The sequence below is a fragment of the Trachemys scripta genome, chromosome 11 (genome assembly GCF_013100865.1).
Source record: "Trachemys scripta elegans isolate TJP31775 chromosome 11, CAS_Tse_1.0, whole genome shotgun sequence".
NCBI classification, from domain to species: domain Eukaryota; kingdom Metazoa; phylum Chordata; order Testudines; family Emydidae; genus Trachemys; species Trachemys scripta.
The window spans coordinates 34,104,755-34,130,078 of record NC_048308.1 but is presented as its reverse complement, the minus strand read 5'-3'; the positions used below and the strand labels follow the sequence as shown (position 1 = coordinate 34,130,078).

The following is a 25,324-nucleotide window of genomic DNA, read 5'->3' as shown; positions in this document are numbered from 1 at the left end:
GGTGGCTTGATATATGTAAGGAAGAAAGCAGGAAAAAATCCTTTTTTCCTACAAAACATGAGGTCACCCTTTTCACATAATAGTGAAGAAGTGCAAAAAGAAAAAAGTTAATGGAAAAATGAGCCTTTAAACAAAATGTAAAACAGAACAAATTGGTTTCTTGTATTCAGAGGCAACTTGTTTCAAAGATGTGGTAACACACATTATGGACAGTGTTTGATTAAAACTTGTAGTAGTACAGTAGCTGGAATGTGAGCAGCATATCTAGAAATTACCCGATACTCCAGGAGGACTGCATTTGGGAAGTGTTTTGTTCTTGTTGTTGTTTTCCTTCCCCCCTTTAGGGCAGTAGGCAAGGTTTTAAGTTACCTTTTTTCCCTTTAAATAGCCAATACAGAGATCAAGAGTAGGGAAATTTGCTTGTGTTTTCTTGTTCCTCTATAGCTGAATTTTGGATAACTTGAGACTTTTCTGTTCTTCCAAGAAGACAGATTGCAAGGCAGGAATTGCAATAATTTAATACAGAGGAGAAGATAACTGGGATGAGTCTCAATGCTGGATAATGATAAATACAGCTGAGATATGCTTGTGACAGGATGTTGCATCTGTTTTTTTTTTTTTTTTTTATAATAGGAGCCACATTCCTGAGTTCTGCTGACTCACTCTGTGGCCTTTGGCACGCCTCATCTCACTTTCCTGATAAAATGAGAACTATAGTATCTTACCTCCCTAGGTAGTTGTAGTAGAGTAATTTAGTAGATGTAAAAAGTAAGCATTTACATACTGTTCAAGTAATTATTAAATAAATAGGGTGACCAGACAGCAAATGTGAAAAATTGGGACAGGGGTTGGGGGGTAATAGGAGCCTATACAAGAAAAAGACCCAAAAATCGGGACTGTCCCTATAAAATCGGGACATCTGGTCACCCTATTAATAAAGAAAATGTGCTGCAAAGACAGTTCTGATTCAACAAGTTCAAGATATAATTCATTGCCTTCAAAAGTGAGATCAAGGCGCCAAGTAGATCTTAACTGGGGTCATGATTACCTCCTTTTTTAAACCTTTGAATTTAAGCAGCTGCATATGGTGGGAGGAACAGCCAAATGTCTGATGCAGCTATTTTCTCACACACAACCCTGATTGAATTTCCCAGCATCAAGAATGCCACAAATGGGACCTGATCATATTCCCATGTAAGTCAATTGGCAAAAACCCCTTTGGTTTCAGTGGGAACAAGATTGGGCTGTGGGTTTCTTCCCCGATGAACTTTTCATGGCTTTATCTAAAATTGCCTGTGATGGAACCTCAGTCCCTATGATGAACTCCCCCTAAGTAAGCTTTGGTTAGTTAATATTTATATAGCTGTTGCATCTTCAGAAATAGATCAGGATTGGGGTGCTGGTATGCTAGTCTATAAAAATGTATATAAAAATATAGTTTGACTCAATTGCTTATACTCTAATAATAATCAGAGTATATTAATGAGATGTTCTTCTATTGGTTGAAAAGACTTAAAACTTTTTCCATTTATTTTTGTTTAGAGAGAAGTCTGTCTATCTAAGGTATAATATGGCCACCATCACCATAGTATCTGAGTGCCTCACAGTTTTTTGTGTGTTTATCCCTACAACACCCTTGCGAGGCAGGGAAAGTGCTATTATCCCCATTTTACAGATGTGGGAACTGAAGGTTAGATTCGTTCAGTGACTTGCCCAAGATCATGCAGGAAGTCGGGGAATTGAACCCAGGTCTCCTGAATTCTAAGCTAAAACACTAACCACTAAACTATCTCTTCCCTGTTATTTGTATAAAGAGGAATACTTTTCTATTTTTTTCATCTCCAGGTAATGTTGGAACTTGCACGTTTGTACCTTGCACAAGATGATACTGATGCTTGCCAACATCAGTGTACACTGTTACTGAAGAACGACCAAGATAATGAAGCAGCTACAATGGTTAGTGAGTTGTACTCATTTGATTTGCTATATCAAGAGGACTTCAGTGCTAGAAAACTATTTAATATGTATTGTCTAAAATATGTGTATATCCATGTGTATTTAAAAAAAAAACTGGAGGAGATTTAGTAAATGAAGATCAACAACCTATCGTTAAGTGTTGTTTAGATGTTCATTTACATATAACTATTAGTATACGTAGCCTTACTATCTTGATACAGAATGCATGTTACAGAAACATGAGAGGTAATTGTAAGAGAAACAGTGGTCAGAATATTGCTAGATGCCACAGAATAAACAGTTTATGAGAAAACTCCTCTTAAACCACATCTTTAACACTGCACTGCTTGCGGACGAGATGTAGCCCAGAGTACTTTACCTACTGGACTGTATTATTATTTAAGGTGGACAGGGTTTTAACAAGCCGCTTAAGTTACACTGGTTATGGTACGGTCATCCTCCTCTGGAAACTAGAACCTACTATTAAGTTATGGATCAAGCAGTTGAAAGATTTTACTGTACTGGAAAAACTAACTACTTTTTTTCCTGGTCATTGGAAGTCATGATCATGCCTGATTTTATTCTGGTACTGTATGAAGAACCAGGAGGAAATAACATTCAGAAGAGCATTTGATAAATCTGTTCTTATCTATCCACCTCTTAGTGAAAAGAAAATGAAACTTGGAATAATTTGGACTTATTTCTCATTATTTGCCTGCGTTACAATATTTTTTCCTTGCAGTCCTAATAACCGATTGAGTGCTCGTCTCTATATATACTCACCCTGGATTTCTAATAAAAACACAATTCATGCAAGAAAGAATTGGTACTTATAATTTTTTTAAAAAATTAGTAGTTAATACATAATTGGGAAAAAAAACCCTATTTCTTCTCTTAACATATGGCTTTTTTTTGTTTAATAATTTAACAAGGAAGAACCTATAGTGTCAGGGGCAGGATTTCATGGTACAAACAGAAGTTAACTAGTTCTCTTTAAATTGTTAATATAAATTTCAGTATCTTCCCAAACAAATATGAATTCTCCTTATTATGCATACTATGAGATAATTTTAAAAATACTTAATTTCAGAACCCCTTTTATAGAGAATTAGATTTCATTGTTTTGAGTCTCTCGTTTACATTTTCATATCAGTAGATTTGGGGATTAATCAAACAACCATTCCATACCATGTCTCGTAACAGTTTTTGTTTATTTGTTTGTTTTTTGTTTTGATCGTGTAGATGATGGCTGACCTGATGTTCAGGAAGCAGGACTATGAACAAGCTGTTTTTCATTTCCAACAGCTCTTAGAACGCAAACCAGGTGTATATTCAGTAATGATACTTCAGTTTCTTTCTGATTACATGAATGTCAAACACGAGCCATCCCCTGGTTCTAGTGGATATCATAGACACAAATATTTAAAGCATCTTTTCTATGAAGCTTAAGCAATGATTATATCTAGATGAAATGTGCATATTTCATGTAGGACCTAATACAGTTACAGAATTATTTAACCTTTTCTGTTTCAAATACACTGCCAAAGTTTGTGTGTACACAAACAGAAATAGGATTTCAAGGCTAACGTAAGTAACTGGAGTGTGCTGTAAAGTTTTGTTTCAGTATATATGCAAAATATGAGTAGAGGTACAGATAAAACTATGTTTTAGTGATACTGGAGAGATTGTAAAGTTTGCTATTGGGAATATATTTGAAAGAAGTCAAGAGTATATGTAGCAAATATTATTATTTGATTTTTTTAAAGTGCCATTCAATTGGACCCATACCTACTGTAATCTGATCATAGACCTTTTAAAATGCATTGTAAATATGATTTAGAGAACATAATACAGGTACAAAAGTTTTTTTATTTTAAATAGTTCATGTACTCTAGTTTAATTTGTAGCACGAATTAAAAGAGGGATTTATTTTATTTCTCATCTGTTTGTCCAGCAAATATGTAACTTCATTTAAAAATGTTCTAAATATATGTGTGTATTTAGATAATTATGCAACTCTATCACGTTTAATTGATCTGTTAAGAAGAGCTGGGAAGCTAGAAGAAGTTCCAAGATTTCTTGTAATGGCTGAGAAACATTCCTCCAGAGCAAAACTCGAGCCGGGTTTTCATTATTGCAAAGGACTGTATCTTTGGTAGGTGCAGTTATAATTGAATAAAATAACATTTATTGGGTAACTATATTATATATGAAAAGATAATGAATTTCAAAGAATTTTTTGTATAACTCTGAACTTCTAATTATGACATTGGTAGCTACTTGGCTAGGAAGTCTAGTTTCAGTTACTGGGATTTTAGGCGAGGTTCTGAAAAACACTTTGCCTGTGTCATTTCTAGAAAATGTAGCTAATTAATTGTATCTATCTCTAATATTCCTTTCACTTCTGTATCTGATGCTATTTCATGTGGAATTTTTTGCTGTTTCAGTGCAAGTAGTAGTAATTACATTCTCAGAACTAATTTTTACAATGTGTACACGATAAAAACATGTACCTAGTATATTTTGAAAGCTACATTTTTCTTGTTTATTTTATTTAGCTTCTTGTCCAAACTGAACGTGCTTTCATAACTTATCTAGGTATACTGGTGAACCAAATGATGCACTTCGACATTTTAATAGAGCCCGGAAGGACAGTGACTGGGGACAGAATGCAGTTTATAACATGATTGAAATATGTTTGAACCCAGATAATGAAACTGTAGGTGGTGAAGTGTTTGAAAATCTGGATGGTGACATAGGGTGAGTTTAAAAATAAATTATTTTTTTCTTGATAACGCTTTGGGACCCAAGTCTAAATTTGAATAGACAATGAGAGAGAGCCTCAGTGTGGCACATTGAAATAAGAAAGCTACCAAATTGCAGCAAGACAATTAAGGGGATTCTGGTCTGGGACCCTAGGTATTTGTAGGATGTCTTTGCCTATAATTTAAAATAACTTTCAGTACAGAAGAGAACCAATATAGAATAGTCATAAAGATAACTATTGTATGTAACAGTGTAATGACTTTAGTATGTTATCAGTTACAGCTTGTAGCTTGTTTAATAGTAGTATTGCATAACAACAATTGGGTGTTTTTGTAAACTTTCTTTCTAATGTATAGTAATTCCACTGAGAAGCAGGAGTCTGTGCAGCTGGCTGTGAGAACAGCAGAAAAACTTTTGAAGGAACTCAAGCCCCAGACCATTCAGGGTCACATTCAGCTTCGTATCATGGAAAACTATTGCCTAATGGCAACCAAACAGAAATCAAATGTTGAACAAGCACTAAATACTTTCACTGAAGTAGTAGTTGCTGAGGTTGGTAATTTTCTCTCCCCGCCCACCTTCCCTTCCTCCACAAAAAAGTACTTTTGGTTTTTTTTATAATTTTTCTTCAGTTTAAGTTAAGAAATATTGTGAGATACTTCGTATTATCAGGTCTGAAAATTATATTTGTTCCCTACTAGGTAGATAGTGATTTTTTTTTTAAATTAGCAACAAAACATGCCGAAGAAGCATTCTCTCTTGTTGATATATACATTTGTAGTTGAATTTGCAAATTTATTAAGAAATTGGTAACTAGGCTTACCACGCTTCTTAAAATACAACTAATTTTTTGCTTAGTAACTTCGGCTAAGTCTAGATAATGAGTTCAGGATATGATTCCCAGCTCACGTACACATACTTGTGCTATCTCTCATCTGAGTTAGCATGCTAAGTAGCGCGGGTAGCACCAGCATGGGCTAGCCTCCCTGAGCACAAACCCAGTGGGTACATACTCAGGCGGGTTAGCCCATACTACTGCTGCCTGTGCCATTGTGGCTATGCTACTGTTCTTAGCTCAGTGAGCACATGAGTGTGCATACATGAGCTGAGAATTGTACCCCTAGCTCATAGTGTAGATGTAGCTTTCATGTAATATTCCCAGTGTTTTTAAAACTGCATGACCAATAGCAGATCAATTCTAAGTTCATTCCATGTCCAAAAATAACTCAACATTTCAAAATTGGATGCTTTTATGTATTTTCATTGGCATCTCATTGACATTCGGGTCTTAGCTTCTAGTTTTATCTTTCTGTAGCTGCTCAGTAACAATATAATTTAGAAAACTTAATTCTATTCTTAAAATGTTGTATTGCAGAAGGATCATATCCCAGCACTTTTGGGAATGGCCACAGCCTACATGATTTTAAAACAAACTCCACGAGCCAGGAATCAATTGAAACGCATTTCAAAAATGAACTGGAATCCCATAGATGCAGAGGAGTTTGAAAAAAGTTGGCTCCTTCTTGCTGATATTTATATTCAATCTGCAAAATATGATATGGCAGGTGAACTATTAAAACGGTGTCTTCGTCATAACAGGGTAAGTGACAGAATAGTAAAAAGTAATTTTCCATATACTTATCTGTATGCTCTGTTTTTAAATTTGCCATTGAAAATGTATTTTATTTCAAAGTTAGTTTTCTTATGTAGTGGAAATGAACTTGGAAAGAGCAAGAGACTAACCGTTTACCCTTGAGAACAGGAAATGAATGCATCTGAAGATGCTACCTAATGAGCTGTCAGTAATATATGCAAGTTTAAGCTGTGGTGAGGCACTATGTGTTGAAGGTGTCTGCGGAATGTCAAGAATGCATCTCATTATGAATCTGATTTGGGGCTAATGAAAATTGCAGACAAATATAAATTGTGGACATTTGCCTCATTTACTAATACATTATCCGTAGCTGCATACACAATTTTGTATGTTAACAGAACACGTCTTATAAGCTCTGTTTTACAAACTAATCTACATGCATTTTTAGTTTTTCTGATTCTTTCACCTGTCTTGCACTGAGTTGCTGCTTTTCTAATGTTTTGATTGGGCACATGGGATTTCTGACCTGGCAAGCTGCCAGAAGCTCTGCTTGGATGGTAGGACGTCAGCAGCTTTAGCTCTCCTGCTTAATATTTCCCATTATTTTGTTTCTCCTTGGTGGTTGAGAGCTTGCTTTTCCTTTCTACTTTTATACATATCACCTTCCTTCAGATGAGGCACATTTAAGAGACTTTTTCCTCTGCAGAGACCACACCCCAGGGTTCAGCCTCAGCATCCTGCAGGTTCGAGTAGCTGCTTTTAGGTATCCTTCAGATTTCATCTGCATTTCACCCTCCTATTTCTAGAGTTGTTGAAGCAGAACTTAAGTTTCGTTCTCCTGTCAAATCTCCTGCTGTGCTTGGAAGCTTAGTTTAGTTCTGGAACCAATAATGTTCCTCTAACCAAAAATGTCCTGCCAGCAGAGCTCCCTCTTTTATGCCTAGTGGGTTAAGCATGAGAGCTTCCTCTGATTACAGTTGTAACAGGATGACATTGTGTCAGAGGTGGTCTTTCAAGTAGGCTGTATATTTGTTTTTATATGCAAGTAATCCACTAGTCTTAATAATTAATTTTTAGTAGTTTAACAGTCTTTGTTAAATACAAAGTTAACATATATACAGAGCATCTTAGCTCAGGTCAGTCTTTCAATCTAACCTAAAACTAGCTGCCTGCTCCAACTGTCAGCTCCCACACCCTGTAGAGTCTATTAATTCTCCTAAAGTCACAGTAACAGCACTGGCTGGTCTAAATCTAGAGCCTTTCACTCTGAAAACCCATAGGTAATGTGAGCAGATCCTGGAACAGTGGTGGGGGCAGTGTCATGTACTGCTGCTGTGATTCTATACAAGCTGGGTTGATTAAATTATATCTCTTGGTAGAGGTGACAAATACAGATCATATTATCAAATTCTTTTCTTTAAACATCTTTGTACAATTAGATATTTAGATAGATAAATAAGGTTCTGAATAATGGAAGTGAGAGTAAAGTAAACAGGAAGGCTACAAAAAGATTGCATTCTGGGTCTCCAGTGCCAGAGCACAAGGAAGAGATGCCCATTCCCACATTGGCCTCCAACCCATGTGCTGTGAAGAAAGCCTGGAGGAATCGAACTGTACAGATAAAAATGGTTGCCAAAGGTGTTTTTTTTGTTTTTGTTTTTTAAACTACTTTATGTGTTTATGGAAATATTTTCCACAAGCATTCTGAGTTACAAACTTGACTAGACTGACAAAATATATTATTTTGGTGAATGGGTTTTTAGAATTGCTTTTTACAATCAGAAATGAATGATGTATGTACATATTGAATGAGAGAGCCTATGTAAACACTTTGTCATGCAACATGGGTTTGTGTCCATTTAAAACATGTAGATTTGGTTTAGACCGCAGACCATAATCAGTGTTAGGTTACAAAGTCAGAGAGCCCAACATATATTTCCGAAACCAGAAGCTTTCCATAGAATCAAGGGCTTTTTTATATATTTATTTAAAAAATACAGTTAAGGAACCACTTATAGACCACAGACTTCTTCATAAGAGAAATCTTGGACTATATTGTATTCCAGTTTTCCAGATGATCTCTGGTTGGTCTTGTAGGTTATAAATTGAAACCATTTCCTCATTAGACTTAGGAAGTTTAATCTAAAACAGTTTTGAATAGTTAAGATGAAGTTGAATATAATACAGGTGTCTGCATTTGTCTTGTCCCTAGTGTAAATAATTAGCATGCTAAATTGATAATTAGATAGGACATTAAGTAGAATTCTGTAACTTCTTTACAGAAAATACTCAGTTTAGTGATAAGGCAATACATCTTTTATAAACCATTCAAAATGAGACCTTCAAAAAACTTGCTTATTTTCAGAGTTGTAGCTAATTGTGAGCATGCTCTGCTTTATATGTTTAATATGGAGATTCCTGTCTGTTTTTCTGTATTTAATCAATTTTATTTTGTCTTTCATTATGAAAGATTTAATCTGTTTTAATCTATAGTGTGTGTGTGTGTGTGTGTGTGTGTGTACACACACACACACACACACACACACACACACACACACACACGCAATGTGTGTGTATTACATATTACAGGCAGAGCTGGTAGCACTACCTATTCAGGTTGCCTGAAACTTCCCATTAGAAGATCCTATTTTCAGTTGCTTACAATTTTGCCAAACTATTTAACCATTCAGGCTGCAATTTTTCATGGCAGGTGTTCGTCTCAGGTAAAAAAATAAATCTGGAAAATTTTAGCCAAAACAGTTTAGCTTTTTTCAGGAATGAGGCTAGGGAAAAATACTTTGTTTTGCCCCTGTTAAATAATCCTGGCAGCAGCCTTTCTTTGAAAAGCTCTAGCATTCCTGTGAGCAGAGACTTGAAATTTGGCGGGGGACTAGCCTTTGTGTCAGGGATGTGCCTTTTGTTGTGCCCATGAGAAAACACCAAAATTGGCCTACTTATTAACCTTTGAAAAATAGCAGTTCACACATGCTCGAGGATAATAAGGGGTAAGTAATGGCCAACGCTGATTTATCAAGAACAAATCATGCTAAATCAATCTAATTTCCTTCTTTGACAGGTTAACTGGACTAGTTGATAGCGGGGAAGCAGTAGACATATGATATATCTTGACTTTAGTAAGGCTTTGAACACACTCCCACATGAGTCATGTAAACAAACTAGGGAAGTATGGTCTAAATGAAATTATTGTTAAATGGGGAGTCACTGGTTGAAAAACCATACAGAGTAGTTGTCTGTGATTTAGTGTCAGACTAGGAGGACTTACAAAATGGGGACCGGCAGCAGTCTGTTCTGAGGTCGAAACTATTAAGTATTGTCATTAATGACTTCGATGAAGAAATAGAGAGAAAATTTACAAATCGGCTGCTGAGATGATGCAAACACTTTAGAAGATAGTAGTTTTTGACTTTTAATATCTTGATACATTAGAGAATTGGTCTGAAATCAATAAGATGAAATTCAGTGAAGACAAGTGCAAAGTATAAAACTTAAGAAGAAAAAAATCAAATACATAAATACAAGATGGGGGAATAACTGGGTAGGCAGCAGTACTGCAAAAAAGGATCTGGGATGGATCACAGATTTGAGTGTCAGCAATGTGGTGCTGTTGCAGAAAAGACAAATGTCATTCTATGATGTATTAGGAGGAGTGTTAGATGTAAGACACGTGGGGTAATTGTTCCATTCTACTCAGCACTGGTGAAGTCTCAGCTGGGCACCACAGTTTCAGAAAGATATGGACAAACTGGGGAGTGTCCAGAGGAAAGCAACAAAAATAAAGGTTTAGAAAACATGGCCTCTCAGGGAAGGTTGAAAGAATTGAACATAGTAGTCTAAAAAAAGAGAAGACTTAAGGGGGGGACATAATAGTCTCGAAAGATGTACAATGTTGTTCTAAAGAGAACAGAACGTAAGAACAGCCGTACTGGGTCAGACCAAAGGTGAATGGGAATTAGTTCTCCATGTCCATGAGGGGTAAAACAAGAAGCAATTGGCTTAATTTGTCGCAGGGAAGATTAATGTTATACATTAAGTAAAGCTTTCTAACTATAAGGATAGTTAAGCATTGGGATGGGTTATGTAGAGAGACTGGAATCTCCATCATTGGAGGTTTTAAAGAACCGGTTAGACAAATAACTGTCAGAGATGGTCTACGTATGCTTAATCTTGCTTCAGCACAGGCAGTTGGACTGGATGACCTCTTGAGGTCTCTTATAGCCCTACATTTCTATGTTTCTGTGCTCAGTAGTGGTTTCTTAGATATCTTCCCCCAAAGATTCCATCTGCACTAAGCTTGCACCAACCAGTACTGATCAGGATTTTCCCTGTAATTGCAGCTCTCAGCATTGTGAGTGGTCTGGAAACTGAACTCGGAACAGGGGGCCAATCTGTCCTGTGCTTTCAATGGCCCCCATGGTGGACCCAGGCAGTTTGGAGGAAGAAACTGCTTGATTCAAATGTAGAGGGGACAACTGACAGACTTTGGGCAGGGGTCAGGGAGGAGATTGGGACAAAGCCTGGTGAGGGAGAAACTGGAATTGAGTGTTGTAGTGGAAGGTAGGACTGGGAGCCCAGGGAGGGTAAAGGGTGTGGGGGGTGAGAGGGGACTGAGCTTGGATGACGAGCCGGGGAGAGAGTCTCTGCTCAGAAAGTCCCACTGTGACAAGGAGTGGGGGAACCCTGAGATTGAATGAGGAGCCTGGGCGGTGAGGGGAGATTAGGCCTGAGAGTTGATGAAAATTGGGAGTGATCAGGGAGGGGGACAGATGTAGGACAGATGAGTCGGGAATGGGGAAACTGGGACTGGCTGGGTAAGGAGACTGGAAACAAGGAGCTGGGATTGGGAGTCCAGAGAGAGTGATATGACATATTGCAAATCAGACCAAGGGTCTCAAGTCAGGCGCTCAGAAAATGAGGAACACACAATTAATGACCATCTGTAAATAGTTTTATTTAAATGACTTGCCTAGCATCTTATAGGAACTCTACAACAAATGAAATTGCCCTACAGCCAACCGCTTCTTTCACTACATAGTCCTGATTCATCCCTAAAGCAGTCCATACTGTGCACTGAATGAGGCAGGGGTCCTGTGAAAAATAGTATGTAATTAAGGGCTGTATTATCATGCAAATACACAAGGGGGCTGAATTAAAGTTGCACAGACAATCTAATTTCTGCCATTTCCTAGCTTCTGAGTGCTTGACTTTGCAACCTTAATGTTCTTTTCATATAGTGTGTGTGTGTGTGTGTGTGTGTGTGTGTGTGTGCGCGCACACACAATATAGATTGAAATACAGTTAAATTGCTAAACTGTTTTAAATAGTTTTTGTGTATAGAAACGGGACAGGCACTTGTCCTTGGTAGACACCATCATGATTAGGCAGCTCATGGTAAGGATTGCATGTCTGGCTAATATGGCGAATACTTGTTAGGATAGCAGACTGTGACTGTGTCCTTTCACCACTTTTCTTGGCTGGCAGAATATGAAGGTTGATGGGATTCCCTTTATACACTCACTCCCACTGGCCCTGGGGAAGCCCATTTTGGGTGGCAGTGGTGAATTTTATAAAATATGTCTTTTATGCAAATAAAGCCCGCAACAACTAAGAAGAAAATAAACTGACCATGCTGCTAGAAGAGTTTTTTCATTAGCTATTTACTTTTATGTGGCTCTTTTTCTTAACCGTATTTCGTGGTATTGCAAAGTGATGATAAGCAACTTGTGAGTTACATGGAGCATCATTTACAAAACCATCAAGTCATGAAATCACTTCTTGGTTTTACTTTAAAGCACAGCTTTGATAAGCTTACAGGGTAATAAACATATTTTTAGGAGACTAAGAATAATAAAATTAGCTTTTATTGAAAATATTTAATGTTTATAATTTGTTAGTATAATGTATCCATTTTTATTTGAAAGCTGTTTTCTTAGACAACAAATATTTCTTTTAAGTAGCCAAACTTTGGTTATCTCAGCACCGAGCTTCTCAGCACCGGTCCCTTCTCTCCTGCAAACTCTAATCATTTTGTACTGCTTCTGCATGTTGTCTGGCCCTATTGCAGTAGTCAGTGCTTCACCCAATGGGAAAGCCAACTAACTGCCCCAGAAGAGTATGTCCCTAAAACCCTTTGCTCTGCTCAGCAGTGACAGGCATAACAACTGCCACTGTGAAGATGTTTCACTCAATGCTACTGGGGCCATATACCTAATCCTGGCCTTCTGGACCTAATACATTCAGGCAGTACTAATTGGAAAAATGCTTCCAGCAAGAGCCATTAGGACAATGTAATGCACTTCCTTCTTTTCCCCTTAACCTACTCACCTCTTCTCCCCAGTTGAGCAACTCTTGTTCTCAGCCTCTTACTTTGGCTGAGGATCTTAAGAACAGCCATGCACAGAATTACACAAATGGGATTTGTCTTGTCCTGACTTTAATCCAGAACATTTTGTCACAGAAGTTAGTAACATCATGTAATTGTATATGCTTTCCAAACTGTGTATATTAATATTTATTTAATTGATTGTCAGTACTGCATGTGTTTCTCTAAATAAAGTTTTGAAATAAATGTAGTCAACTTTTATATTTTGTAGTCCTGTTGCAAAGCCTATGAATATATGGGATACATAATGGAAAAGGAGCAAGCGTATAAGGATGCAGCAGTAAATTATGAGATGGCCTGGAAGTATGGAAACCAAACAAATCCAACAATAGGTATGTTTACACAACCTACATTTTTATCCTGTGGTAATACAAAAGAACAGAAACAATGACTATCAGTAAGACTGCATTTAATTTTCTATATAAGTAAAATATCTTCTCTGATTGTCTTCCTGTGAAAATTCAGCTGTTTAGAGATCTACATTACAACATAGGAGAGAACCTTCATGGCAAGAGAGAGCCATTTGAGTTGGTACTTTGACAAGACTCTCAGCAATTTACAGCTGGTGTTCTTCTAGTAGTGTTCCTGTAGGTGCTTCTCTGCAGGAGTGCGTACGCCTCTTGAGCCCTTGCTCAGAGATTTTCCATTAGAAGAGTCTGTTCAGCCTGCGCATGCGCTCTATACAACTTTATGCTGCACATCGAGGGTATATAGGGCTTCGTGGATGAACCGCCTTCAGTTCCTTCTCTTAATTTTTCAGTGCGAGACCGAGCTCGATCGTGTCTGCCTTGTGCATACCTCAGTGTGTTCTACAGCTGTTCTGTTAGTTTAGTGTTTCTAGTTAATGTTAGTTTTAGTATAGAATTACTTAAATAGTAGTGAGAGGATTGACTTTTTTTCTCTCCCTTTTTCCTCCTATTTTTCTGGGGAGCCCTACCAGCCTGGCTGGGCGTGCCTGGGTTACCACGTTTCAAGCTGCCTCACTTGTTAGGAGGCAATCTCAGTCAGCGACAGCCACTGTAAGAGCTAGTCTACACTAGAAGTGTTATGCCACTGTAACGTGTCTGGTAAAGATGCTGTATGCCAATGGGAAAGCGCACTGCGAGAGGCGGAAGCTATGTTGGCGGGAGAGTGTCTTCTGTTGACATAGCGCCAGTGTGGTCAGCACTTAGGCCGCTGTAACTTGCTGCGCTCGGTGGGCGTGGTCTTTCACACCCCCGAGTGATGTAAGTTAGAATTACTTAAGCAAAAGTGTAAACCTACCCTAAGTGTGTCTATTGCTTGGGAGAGTCTCATATCTTCCAAAAGTGTAACTTGCCTAGCTCTCAAATTTAGAGCACAGAAGAACCAGGAAACCAAACTGAGACTTCTGATGATGGAGCACTCTCTTAGACCTGCTTCTGAGTGAAATCTGTACACCCTACCCCTGTACATCTGTCTCTGGACAGATCCAGCACCCCTTTGACTTAGGCCCAGGTCTCCCCTAAGCTGGGGAGCTTATAAGGAGCTGGCTCCCAAAAGGCCCCAATCTTGTGCTAAGTCCACTGTGTCGGAGGCCTCAACCTCTCGGCTTGGTACTGTGGAGCCGAAAGACACTCTTCCTCCCATACCAGCAAAGCTGGGAGATCCCAGAGTGCTTTGGAGAAGCACAGATTCAGCAGGCCCCAGGTCCCATCTATAAAGGACAGGGAGGCCTAGGATATATACACTCCTTTAGAATTGCAATATCTATATCACACTTACCATCAGCATCTTCTCTCTCGACTCCTTCAGTACTGGGCAAATTGAAGCACCAACCATGTTCTGCCTTGGCACTGACACAGTCCAGCTCAACTGCTGCATTGGTACCGACCCACTCACTGCTGCAGGAATTCAGCTATTCCAGAGACTTGTCAGTCTTAGATGAGCCAGAATACCCACTACTTATGGGTATCAAATGACTCTTGGTACTGATACCCCGATCTCCAGATTACCTTTGCTTCCCAATACTGCAAGACACTCTGCCTTTGTCTACTGGGGCCCCATCATTGGTGGACTTTGCAGAGGATGAAGGAGCGATTCAGTCAGTCTCTTCTATATCAGTTCTGTGTTCCCCTCCACATCCAAACAGGAACCCGTACTTCAACAAGGATCTTTGTCCATGACAGGGATAGTGGGATCAGCCCTGGATGCCACCTCCTGCCTTGTATAGGCCCCCACCACTGGCCACACTACGGTTCTTGGACTGTGTATTGACAGCAATTTACCAGATCTCTAGCTCCATTGCACAAGAATCTAGGATTGCACAGTCCATCTACCAAACCCCAGCACGAGATGTTTGAAGAACAGGAGGTTAGGGCAGATAAGGGGGTCACCCCACAAAATCATATTTCATCATCTCCAGACGAGGTGGTCGTGCCTCCACCACCATTGATGGGTGCCAATTTCTTTCAATTCCAGACCTTGTGAAGGGAGTGGCTGCCACCCTCACATACCTCTTGGGGAGATCAAAGACTTGCGACTCCAGCTACTGGACATTCTGCAGTCAGCAACATCCACCCAGGTTGGTGCTACCCATTAATGAAGCGCTCCTGGATCCAACGAAGACTATGTAGCAAATGCCTTCTACGATCTCACCAACTTGTAAATGGGCAGATAAGAAATATTATGTTCATCTCAGGGACTCTGAATTTTTGTTTGTCCACACCTTGCCTAATTTCCTGGTGGTGGATGCTGTAAATGAACAGGGTAAACAGCATTACTTAGGGTTCACCCCAATGATAAAAATCAGAAAAAGTTACTTTTTTGGCTGAAAGTCTGCGACCCTCCAATTTCGGATCATAAACTAGGTGATCATGGCCAAGTACAGCTTCATGAAATACAATACATTTGCAGCCTTTATTGAACATCTTTCACAGGAGCACAGAGAATACTTTCACACCATCATCAGAGGGTCAGTTATTAGCCAGAACCTCTCTTTAAGCAGCCTTAGGTGTTGCAGACACCATCACCAAATCCATCTCCACAGAGGTTGTTTGCATAAGGCATCCTGGCTCCAGCTCTCGGGGTTCCCGAGGGAGGTTTAGAATACTGTTGAGGACCTCCCATTTGATGGTTGGAAGCTGTTCTTGGGGGCCATGGATGAGTCCTTGCATGCACTGAAGGACTCCAGGGCCATGTTGAACTTTCTGAACAAGAGGAGATTTTGTATGTCTCAAATTGCCCAGAGATCATACCTTGCCTAATTCACTGGCTTTCAGTGAACCACTAAATCTGCTAGGAAGAGACAGACAAATTCCAGAGAAAGAGAGCTGCTAATCCTCCTTCAGCAAGTAATCAGTTATCACTGAAACAACAATTTTGACAGGATAGCTGAGGGTTCGATTCCTCTCTTGCCTCTAGTTTACAAGATGCAACCTTTTGCCCTCCTCCCCAATTTTGGAGACTGCCTTTCTCATTTGCAACTGATTTGATGGTGTATTACAACAAACACGTGGGTCATACAGGTCATAATATCAGGCTATATCATCCGCTTTGTATCCCTCCCGTCCTCCCTCTTATTCCATCTGTCTTTAGAGATTCCTCTCAGGAGACTATACTGAGACCTGGTCTACACTGCCACTTAAGTCAATGTAAGTTGCGTCACTCAGGGGTGTGAAAAAATCTCCCACCAACTTAGCTTCCGTCCTTGGGGAGGTGAAGTACTAAAGTTGACGAGAGAGCGCTCTCCCATCAACTTATCATATCTTCACCAGATCCACTAAATCGATGCCATTGCATTGATCGCAGCACCACTGATTTGGGAGGCAGTGTAGACAAGCCCTGAGTCAAGAAGTGCACTCTCTCCTTCATTTAGGAGCTATGGAGGCAATCCTGTCCCTTCACATGGGGGAAAGGGTTTTACTCAAAGTATTTTCTTGTGCCAAAGAAGGACAGAGAGTGAAGACCGATCTTAGATCTAAGACAACTGAACAAAGTTGTAAAGTCTCAAAAGTTCAGGATGGTGACTCTGGCAGCTGTAATCCTTTTCTAAAGGCATGAAAATATTTTTTTGGTCCTCAGCTTACAGGACACCTGTTTCCATATAGTGATTTACCCCACTCACAGGAAATACGTATGGTTTACCATGGGCCAAGAGCATTTTCAATACTGATTACTTCTGTTTTGGTCCCAGGGTGTTTTTCAAAGATTCTAGTGGTAGTAACTTATCTTCAGCAAGAATCAACTGTATTCTTCCAATATCTCAACGACTGGCTACTCAAGGGCCAATCTTAGGAAGCAGTGCTGACCTCCACCCAGACAGCTCTTGCTCTCTTTCAGGAATTGGGATTCCAGCTAAATGTAAAAAGAAAATCCATGTTAGCGCCAGTATAGATAATATAATTCATGGGGCCCAGGGCTTTCCTTCCCATGGACAGATTCATAACTTTGGCATATCTGGTCTATTCAAGGAAGCCCCAGTAAGGAACTTTTTACAGGTCTGAGGTCATATGGCAGCTTGCACCATTGTAACCGAGGATGCAAGATTATGCCTCCACTGCTTTCAATGCTGGTTCAAAAGGACCTATTTCTGGACAAGAGACAGCTTGGACAAACAGGTCACAGTTTCCCTCCAGGTGAAGAGCTCTCTAGACTGGTGTAAGAATCAACTCAGTGTCTGTCTGGGTATTTGCCATCTCCAGTAGTAACTGTGACAACTGATGCATCATCACTAGCGTGGATAGCATCCTCAATATTGTCACAACGCAGAGCAGATGGTCATCTCAGGAATCTGGTCTCTCTATCAACTTGTGGAAACTCAGAGCACTCAGGAACACCTGCCTTCAGTTCCTACCCCTCACTAGGGGCAACTCAATCAGGGTCATGACAGTGTTGCTTGCATGTTCTGTATCAACAAACAGGGAGACTCAAGATCCCCCTCCCTGTGCACTGAAGTTATAAAGTTGTGGAACTGCGTTCTAGCCCATTAGAATCAGATCTCAGCCATTTACCTTCTCACAGGACTCTGAATGGGAATTGGAGACTCAAATTCTTCACCGGATATTCGAAAAGTAGGGTCTTCCAGAGGTGGAGCTATTTGCAACATGCAGCAATAAGTGTCCCTTGTTCTGCTCAAGAGGAGGCCTACGTTGCCATTCTTTGGAACATGCCTTTCTGCTTCCCTGGACAAAGGTAGTCTTCTATGTGTTCCCTCCAACATTGCTAATACTAAGAGTGATGAACAAGATCAGACAGGACAAAGATAGTTATCTTTATAGTACCGACTTGGCTGAGACCTGTTTGGTAACTTTACCTGCTTCATCTGCGTGTCAGCTGGCATTCAAGCTTCTGACCATCCCCCATCTCCTGTCCCAAGATGAAGCTTTTGTGCTTCATTCCAACCTAGGAGTCCTCCATCTCCGAGCATGACTCTTAGATGGTATACAGGATTAGAATGCACCTACTCAACAGGAGTACGATGGATATTACTAAACATTAGTAGGAAGTCAACTCAGATTACTTCAGATTGTATCACTGTGTTGTACCTGAATACTCTTTGCTTTCAGCTATTTTGGTTTACCTTCTGGACCTGAAGACATAAGGGTTATCAGTTAGCTCTATTAAGGTTCATCTGGCCAAGATATCAGCATTTCAGTCCCCACTAGAAAGGTTTTTCATATTTGCTTACCCTGTGTCCTCAAGATTTATTAAGGGTTTTGGGAACCACTACCTCCAGGTTAAAGATCCTGTTCCTACTTGGAATCTCAACCTGGTACTTAAATACTTCATCACATTTCCATTTGAACCTGTGGCAACCTGCTCCTTGCTTCACTTATCTATGAAGATGGCCTTTCTAGTAGCTATCAAGTTTGCCTGCAGGGTGGTGAAATTGTAGCCTGGATGGCAACCTTCCCTCCCCTCCACCCCTGCCCTTTCCTATTTACAGTGTTCTTCAAAGACAGGTTCTCCTTGTGGCCTCACCCTAAATTCTTACCTAAAGTGCTGTCAGATTTTCACCTTAACCAGTGCATCTGTTTACAGCAGAGAGATCCATGGGTTCCCTGATCTCTATACAGAGACTTTCAAGGAGGATCTCTGGGTGTGTTACATGCTATGCAGCTGGTGCTCCCCTGTCCCCTCCCAAAAAGAGTAATATCGCACACTACCAGATTGTAGGCAACTTCCACAACTTTATTCAAGAACATTCTGGTGTCTGACGTATGCAGAGCTGCTACATGGGCCTCTGTGCATACTTTCACTAAACACTGTCTTGCTCTAGACTGTCAGATCTGATGCTGAGCTTGGTAATTCTGTACTGTTTTCAGTCCTGGACTCAATTCTGAAATTCCCTCCTCCCTGTGGGGATACTGCTCAGGAATCACCTCAAGTAGAGCAACCATAGGGACACTATTGGAAGAAGTTACTCACCCTATGCAGTAGGCTGTAGTTTTTTTGAGATGTGTGTCCCTGCACAAGGTGAGTAACCTTTTCTTCTAGTCGACTTCCCACAAGCTTCAATTTTGGAACCCATTATGTTTCACTGTTTCTATTTGCAACTTACATATTGCCTATTAATATAGTATTAATTTTGAATATACATTATGATACTTATTATGTATGAATTAGTGGCTCAGCTTTGTGACTTTCTTACAATTTAATTTTGATCAGATTTTTTGCATATAATTTTTAAACTAAGAATTTTTAATTTACATATCTCCAACTCAAAATTGGTAGCCAATTAAATACTGTTCAGGATATTTTTAAAGTTCCACTTAAAGTCAGTGAATTCAACTATTGGAATGTGTGTTTGGTCTCCTACTTTTAGACCATTTTATACAGAAGAATGTATACAAACTTTACACAGGAGACAGATTTTTTTTTTTTATTAAATAAAACCTACCGCCACACTCATAGGATGGTGGTTTCCCAAGTTCAGTTCCCAATTTTGGACTATGTTGATGGCATCTCAAAAAAATAAACACTGTTTACAATGCACCCTCTTACAGGCTTTTCTTGTATTTTTTTTTAAAGGATGTGGAATGATAGTTTTCTATGCAATCTAGAATACCATTGTTTTCATAAGGTACAGCTGTACCTTATATACAATAAATTGCTGCATCGTATGTTTCTTTAGGTGCAGTTCCTGAATCTCCTTATGTCTCAGATTTAAATATTTTTAAGTGAACTGTATATTGGAGAGGAACTACAGTGTCTGTAAAGGAACTACATTTATCAACTTAAAACAAATAATCTACATATTTAGGCAGGTTACCTAAAATAAACTAGTTCCTAGGTGTACTTGGCCTCAGAAAATAGGGAAGGTCAGAGTGCACCAAGAAAAGCTTTTAAGGGTCCTAAAGGTTGGAAAGGAAAAAAAAATAGGAAAAGGAGGCAGATAGGAAGCTGGAAACATCTTTCCATAAAGAGAACGAGATTACTGAAGTGTTCATTTTGCATGCTAGTAATGAACAAGAATGATCAAATGGTAACTGGCTTCACCAAGGTTTCTTGAGCTAATCTTTCTTGAAGATCTTTTCCTAGGAGGAGAAAGTGTCTAATAGTGAATTATATCTGTGGGTTTCACACTGAGGGGCTGGCCTATGGAATGTCTGGATGGTGTCATAAAGTTGCATCTCAAACAACTACATTTTGAAGAAGCCGCCTCAACAGACCAAGGCCCAAGAGAAATGTTCATTTCAATGAGGCCAGCATAGAACTTGTCCTTGAACTTTCTTGAAACATTTTAGAGGGCAGATGTGGAGCAAACATGCAAACTTATGAAGTCATTTGGCATCTAGATACTATACCACAGTTAAAAAACGTAAAGTAGATATAATCTTGCATACAGTAGAATCATGACCAATTGAAAATATTGTTGTATGCCTCTATTTCTCATTGTCTACACAAATACCAGATTTACAATCCTCATGCAGTAGAATCAATGCTAGAAAAAATGGTAGAAACTTCAGCTGGCATGTAGACCTTGTACACATTGGTAAGGCTCCGTGCCTGTCTTGGAATTCACGGATTGCGTGACTTTCCACGACCTTCGTGATTTCTGCAGTGGCCAGCGTGGCTGACCCAAGGGTCGCCCAAGCAGCTGGCTCAGGTGGCCCAATGGCTAGCCACACTTGCCACTGCTGAAGCTGCCCCACAGCCAGCGGCACTGGCCTCTGCTCGGGGGGTAGCCGGAGCAGCTGCTGCTCAGTGCTCCCCAGGCAGCCGGAGCAGTGGCTCCCCAAGGTGCACCTCCCCCCCCCCCAAGATTTACTAAAAATACCTGTGACTAAGTCATGGACAGGTCATGAGGCTGTGAATTTTTGTTTATTGCCCATGACCTGTCCATGACTTTTACTAAAAATATCCGTGACTAAATCGTAGCCTTACACATTCGTCATCTTATTGCCCATTTGCTTATGTAGGATAGCTTTATAGAAAATGTTCTGAACTCTAGACTTTCTTATGGCTGTCTTGGAAATTACTCATCATAGACTTTATTTCTGGGCTCTGAGCTTTTCCCCAACCTGAGATATTTGGGCTGTGCCTCTTTTCCTGCAAATACCAGATTCGTCCTCATGTCATTACGGATCTTGGCTATTCCTAGTGTCCTTTTACTCGCTTCTCTGCCTGGAGAGATACAAACAGAATAGCATTTCAGCTTTCCTGTCTTAGCCAATGCAGGCCAGACTTTTAAAGCTTTCTTTGAGGCAGCAGTATATTCCTCACATTGTTGTTTTTCTTGGGGGACAAGAATTTTCAAATATCTATATCCCCAACAAGGCCAACTCATCAAGCTCCTTTTTGTTGGCTTTCTACTCCCCCATCATGTTATAGCTAACAAAATGGGGTAGGTAAAAGACAGAGATGCTTCATCTGTGAAGAAATGTTCTCAAGAGCCATAGAACCACTTTTCAGTACTATTGGTAGAGAATTTGAGGTGAGTACAGAAGAGATGTGGCCAAATTCTGATGCCTCAGAGACAAATGTTAACTGCCTCTGATATTTGCTACAAGGGGCACAGTCCAAATATGTTGATTGAGGGAGAAGCGAGTTCCACCAAGAACATAATCAGCTAAACAAGTTTTCCATTCGTGTTCTCGTATCTTTTTATTTAGTTTTGTGTCCTCACCTAATATAACTAAACTATCAAAAGGGTGGTTTCTATCAAAATAGTGATTCATAGCCCAGTGTGAGAAGTCATGAAGGATGATATGACAACTTAAATTAATATGGGTTACCACTATATATTCTTTAGAATGTAAATCTTCTTTCCTGTGTGTAAATATAACTGGTGATAAGTTTATTTAATTTTAAAATAACTTCAAAACTCATTTTAGAGCTCTACCTAACTTGTCTGTTTCAGCGGGGTGTTTTGGAGATAACTTAGCAAACAGTTATTCCAACTTTTTTCTTTTAAGTAAACTTGACCATTGGGATATTTTTCAACTTGAATGTGATGTTTTTTTTCTTTATTTAATTTTAAGCATAATATGTCATGGGTATTTGCACTGCTTACAGGATACAAGCTGGCATTTAATTACTTGAAAGGAAAGCGATACGTAGAAGCAATTGATATTTGCCATAAGGTAGGCTTTTAATTCATATTTTAATTGTTTGCACTACTATAACTTCCTTTTAAGTACTGAGTTTTTTCTTAAAAAAGAACAGGAGTTCTTATATATGCATCCGAAGAAGTGGGCAGTAGCTCACGAAAGCTTATGCTCTAATAAATTTGTTAGTCTCTAGGATGCCACAAGTACTCCTTGTTCTTTTTGCGGATACAGACTAACACGGCTGCTACTCTGAAACCTGAGTTATTTCTGTATTTTTGAGATTCGGGAACTACAAATTATGTAGCATTTGGCTTTGGAAATTGTTTAATTTCATAAATTTGATAGATGTTCAGGCTACTTGGTTTAGTTCAGCCTGTTTTATCCTAAATTCCTCAGATCTGAGGAATAACTGAGAAAGTACGTGTCTCCAGTGTTCCCTCTAATTTTTCCCACCCATGTGTGGAATGAATTTTGTTATGTGCACCAACATGGAGATGATGTGTGACCCACATCATCTCCATATTGGTGTATATGACAAAATTCATAGGGCAAGGAATTGGGAGCGTGGGAGGGGGGCCCAGGGCTGGGGCAGAGGGTTGGGGTGCAGGGCAAGGACTTCGCTGGGGGTGCGGGCTCTGGGTTGGGGCCAGAGATGAGGGGCTCAGGGCTGGGGCAGAGAGTTGGGTGTGGGTTTTGAGGACTCTGGCTGGGGGTGCAGGTTCTGGGGTGGGGCCGGGGTGACAGGTTTCGGGTGCAGGCTGTCCCGGGGCTGTGATGGGGAGAGAGGACTCCCCCACAGCTCTCTCTCCTCGCAGCAGTACCTGGGCTGAGGGGAGGAGGGGTACCTCACCCATGGCTGTGCTGGGGCTGGGTTGGGTTGGGTCCGGGGGAGGGGTGCCTCTCCCCCAGCCACGGCAGGTCCAGGCCAGGCTGGTTTGGGGCCGGGGCACCTTTACCCCAGCCACAGCAGGTCCAGGTTGGGTTGGGGCAGCGGGAGAGGCGCCTCTTCACCAGCCACGGCACGTCCAGGCCAGGCTGGGTTGAGGCACATCTCCCCCAGCCGTGGCAGGTACAGGACTTGGCTGGGTTGGGGCCAGGAGAGGTGCACCTCTCCCCCGGTTGCGGCAGGTCCGTGGCTGGGCTGGGTTGTGTCCAGGGTTGGGGGAGAGTAATCTGTCCCTGCCGCAGCCCTGAGTGCCTGCATGGCACTTAATGGGCTGCAGCGCGATCGCGCAGCTTAGAGGGAACTTTTGCTTGGCTCTGATATACCATGGGAGACAGCCTAAGTATCCTCTTCTGTCCTATGGTTGCAACTTGGTAAACCATGTAGAAGTGTAACTTAAGTTAATGAAATTTGAGAGCAGAATTCCAATATTAATGTCACATGAAAGACTAGAAGAAGAGTAACTTTTCAGTAGTGTCTCTGTAAAATAAATTTTATGACCACAACAACCTTTTGAAATTTGGTGTAAATTAATATTTATTAACAGTTCTATTTAACTGTTCCAATTTATTATGGCTGACTTAAATAGTCTCAATTTGAGGGGTGAAAGGGATGAGGTTGGAGGTAATGAGAAAAAAAAAAAGTATATTTGAATATTACTTAGTGCAGTCAAGTACTATCTTTCAAGTCACCTGTTTATTAATGACGTTTATAATGGTCATGCCTAAGCGTCAAGCAAGAATGGGGCCTTATTGTGCTAGGCACTGAACAGATTAGCACAGTCCATGCCCCCAGGAGTTAAACTGTTAAGACGCACAAAGGACTGAGGAAAGGAATATAACAGAGAAGCCAAGTGAACAATGTCTGCAGAGCTCATGTTAAAGCCATGTTTTTTGTTTGTGGGGAGGTTAATTAGGAAGGGATGAGCTAAATGGAAAGAAAAGTGAAGGGAGAGGATATTAAAGGCAAGGATGTGAGGGGGACAGTGCAGTGGAGAAGAGGGAAAGGGGCTGGTGTGGAGTAAAGCTGAGATGGAGTATGTGTGAGAGCAGTGGGATGGGCTAGATGCCCTAAGAACAATCCTATCCAAGACCCTAGGTACATACTTGGGTGGCTAGCCTGTACTGCCACAGCCATGCTTCTATTTTTAGCATGTTAGCTCGATCAGAGCCAGCACATGTATGTTTTCTCAAACTGGAAATTACACCTTCCAGCTCCAGAGCAGACCTATCCTATTGGAAGGCAGGGAGAGGGGGTTGGAGCAAACAGCCAATCAGCACAGAGCAAAGAAAGTCCAGTCAAAACTAGGAAGTTCTCTGAATGTCTGATGGTCCCTGTTTTGCTGCTTCTGCTGGTGCTCCTAATGGCTGGAGTCACTGGCTAGTTTCTCCCTGCAGTTTTCCCCCAAGTTCACGTGGTGGGTGGAAGGGACAAGATTGTCTTTATGATACAGCTATTTATGACCTTTGTACATCTGCTGTGATGAAATATCTTATGTATTTATAAGCAAAATCATCAAACTGTTACAGATTTATTAAAAGGTTTAAAATGAAGCTCAAAATAATGACGGAAATAACTGATGACAGTACTTGTTCATTTTAGGCTGCTTTATAACTGGTTTTAAATTGTGTGTATTGTTTGCCTTTAACAGGTCTTAAAAGCACACCCAAACTACCCAAAGATCAGAAAGGAAATACTTGACAAGGCCCGTGCATCTTTAAGGACTTAAACCTTATTTGTATGGATCACTGAATTTTTATCCAATTTTGGAAATTATGTATTGGATATTACAATGAAGAAATGGCCATTCAGTATGTAAATATTATAAATACTGTACACATCATCTAGATCTCATATATAGTTACCCTTCAAAGAGAGGAGAGATTCTTTCTTCAGAGCTGTGGATTTACCTTTTCTCCAGTAGAGGAGGCTTTTGTACATCAGGATTTAATAAACTAAAAAAGAAATAGTGTGTACAGGGCCATCCCTAGCTATTCTGGGGTCCTACGTAGCCCTCCCGTGGGGGTGGGGAACCCAGGCCTTCGCGGGAGGGGGAGGCTGGCTTGGGGGACAGAGGGGAACAACCCCACAGCACTCACCTGCGGCGTGGCTGGGGCCGGGTCGCTGCACTTCCCGCTGCCGGTGAGTGCAGG

The 25,324-nt window shown here is 40.4% G+C and overlaps 1 protein-coding gene across 1 annotated transcript in view; it reads left to right on the top strand.

The window, feature by feature from the left end:
* The window catches only part of TTC21B (tetratricopeptide repeat domain 21B), a 105,823-nt gene extending 80,499 nt beyond the window's left edge, over positions 1–25,324 (top strand). Inside the window, exons 21-29 of the mRNA XM_034785703.1 lie at positions 1,846–1,956; positions 3,199–3,280; positions 3,961–4,111; positions 4,555–4,716; positions 5,079–5,274; positions 6,098–6,322; positions 12,928–13,048; positions 22,194–22,261; positions 24,823–25,324. Coding sequence (XP_034641594.1) covers positions 1,846–1,956; positions 3,199–3,280; positions 3,961–4,111; positions 4,555–4,716; positions 5,079–5,274; positions 6,098–6,322; positions 12,928–13,048; positions 22,194–22,261; positions 24,823–24,900 — 1,194 coding nt within the window. The 3' untranslated portion in view covers positions 24,901–25,324. The remainder of the gene's footprint in view (positions 1–1,845; positions 1,957–3,198; positions 3,281–3,960; positions 4,112–4,554; positions 4,717–5,078; positions 5,275–6,097; positions 6,323–12,927; positions 13,049–22,193; positions 22,262–24,822) is intronic.